General features: G+C 36.8%; 1 protein-coding gene across 1 annotated transcript; it reads right to left on the reverse strand.

Annotated features, from left to right (window-relative positions):
• Positions 1–333: 333 nt before the first annotated feature.
• LOC134222142 (uncharacterized) lies at positions 334–1424 on the reverse strand. The gene is made up of 3 exons (XM_062701286.1): positions 879–1424; positions 556–627; positions 334–356 (listed from the first exon to the last, which is right to left on the reverse strand). Exons 1-3 carry the CDS (start codon positions 1285–1287, stop codon positions 334–336), a joined length of 504 nt encoding a protein of 167 aa, XP_062557270.1. The 5' UTR covers positions 1288–1424.
• Positions 1425–1741: the final 317 nt, after the last annotated feature.

Genomic DNA, 1741 nt, shown 5'->3' on the forward strand with positions numbered 1-1741 from the left:
TTTTAAAAGTAAAATATTGCTCTTTGAAAATTGAATAAATTTCACGAAGGTTACATAAAAGTAACCTGCGCTGTACATGCACTTTTTCTCCTGCCATATTTTCAACAACGAAATCCCTTTTCCCAGGACATGCTCTGCTTATCTCGTCACTTTTATAAAAGTCCCTAACTACAGTTAGAGTATCATCGCTCAAAGACAACATATTTACTCTGGTCTCCGGTGTGCTCATAAAACCTTTTTCAATCTGTAATTTCTTTGCACGTTGAGCAGTTCGTTGCGAAACACCGAATTCTTGCATCATTTTGTACGCAGTCCAGGATTTGGGAAGGGAAGTTAGAATCCTATACTGCCGTAATCTGGAAAAGTGACGTAACAGCCATTTTACAACATGCATGTTTTCCATTTTTCTGTTAAAGAGCGCGATGAGTGGTACTCGTTAACACCATTTTTGGAAAATGGCGTATACGTCACTTTTTCAGATTACGGCAGTATATCGATCGTTTCTGTCAGATATTTCATCAAATTTTGCCTTCATTTGTTGAAGAATTTCCTGACCGTCTCCGGTTTTCTGGGCACCAGCGCTACCAATTGATTCAGCACTCGTTGATTCCAAAGAAAACAAAGATTCTGAAAACAAGATGGAAAAATAACTATTAGTTAGGAGCATGTTTCTTCATATAATGTAATACATATTGTATTCGATTATTCTATTTTGTTGCATGATAGGCAACTGCTCTACAAATTGAGCTACTAGGTCGGATTAGGTAAGATTATACGGAACTGATGTTTTTCAATTTTCTGAATAATCGAGTACAACTAGTATAACGTAGCAAATCATGATGTCTGAATGAACAAAAAGAAGAGATTATTCTACTTACCAACACTAGGAACAGCGTCAATTTCCGATGATCCAGCGGCATTGGGATCGATTATTTCGAAACCACCATTATTGATGTTTGCTGGTGCGGCGAAATTGTTCACTCTAGATGGTCCCGCCACGGCGAAATTATTGGTGCCTGATGGTCCGGCAACGGCGAGATCATCAAGTTTCGATGGTTCAGAAACGGTGAGCTCTTGATTTTCCCATCCTATATTAACTGCACTTGGAGCTGCTGGCTCGTTTCCTTTCTTGATAATGCGATAAAGTCGGCAATAGCAGGTATTACAAATGTAGGAACAGCTTTTATCCAATTTTATTCTCCTTTCCGCTGCATAATCATACAGTTTAGGAGTAAGTTTCCTGTAACAATTACTCCAAACATGGCAATTTGAGCATTCGTGCTTCATTGTATTAAACGTTTCTTCAGTAAGGCAACTGGACAATTTCACTGATTTTCTTGACTGACATATACTTTATCTTATAGACCACTTTAAATAGTCCCTTTGGGTATCATTTAGGTAGAGTGAACAAGGAAAAGGAGACAGATGAATCAAAAATATTGAAAACATATAAACAAAGCAGGTAACCTATTGTATGGATCGCTGAAAACCAACCTTTTTGAAAAACGACATATTGCTTTGCCGATTTTGGAGAATGAAGTCATCAATAACAACACCAGACTATTCCGATTGAATTATTTTCAACTATTGCGATTCGTAAATTCTTCTAATAAACGAGACCAAACAAACGCTCTTGAATAACATTTTCATACTTTTGATTTAATTTGAGCTATTTGAAATAGTGGAGAATAACGTTCATTCCATGTGTGTATGGGCAGAAAACTTGAAATTTTCAAAAAAA

Source organism: Armigeres subalbatus, chromosome 3 (assembly GCF_024139115.2).
Source record: "Armigeres subalbatus isolate Guangzhou_Male chromosome 3, GZ_Asu_2, whole genome shotgun sequence".
In the NCBI taxonomy this organism is placed as follows: domain Eukaryota; kingdom Metazoa; phylum Arthropoda; class Insecta; order Diptera; family Culicidae; genus Armigeres; species Armigeres subalbatus.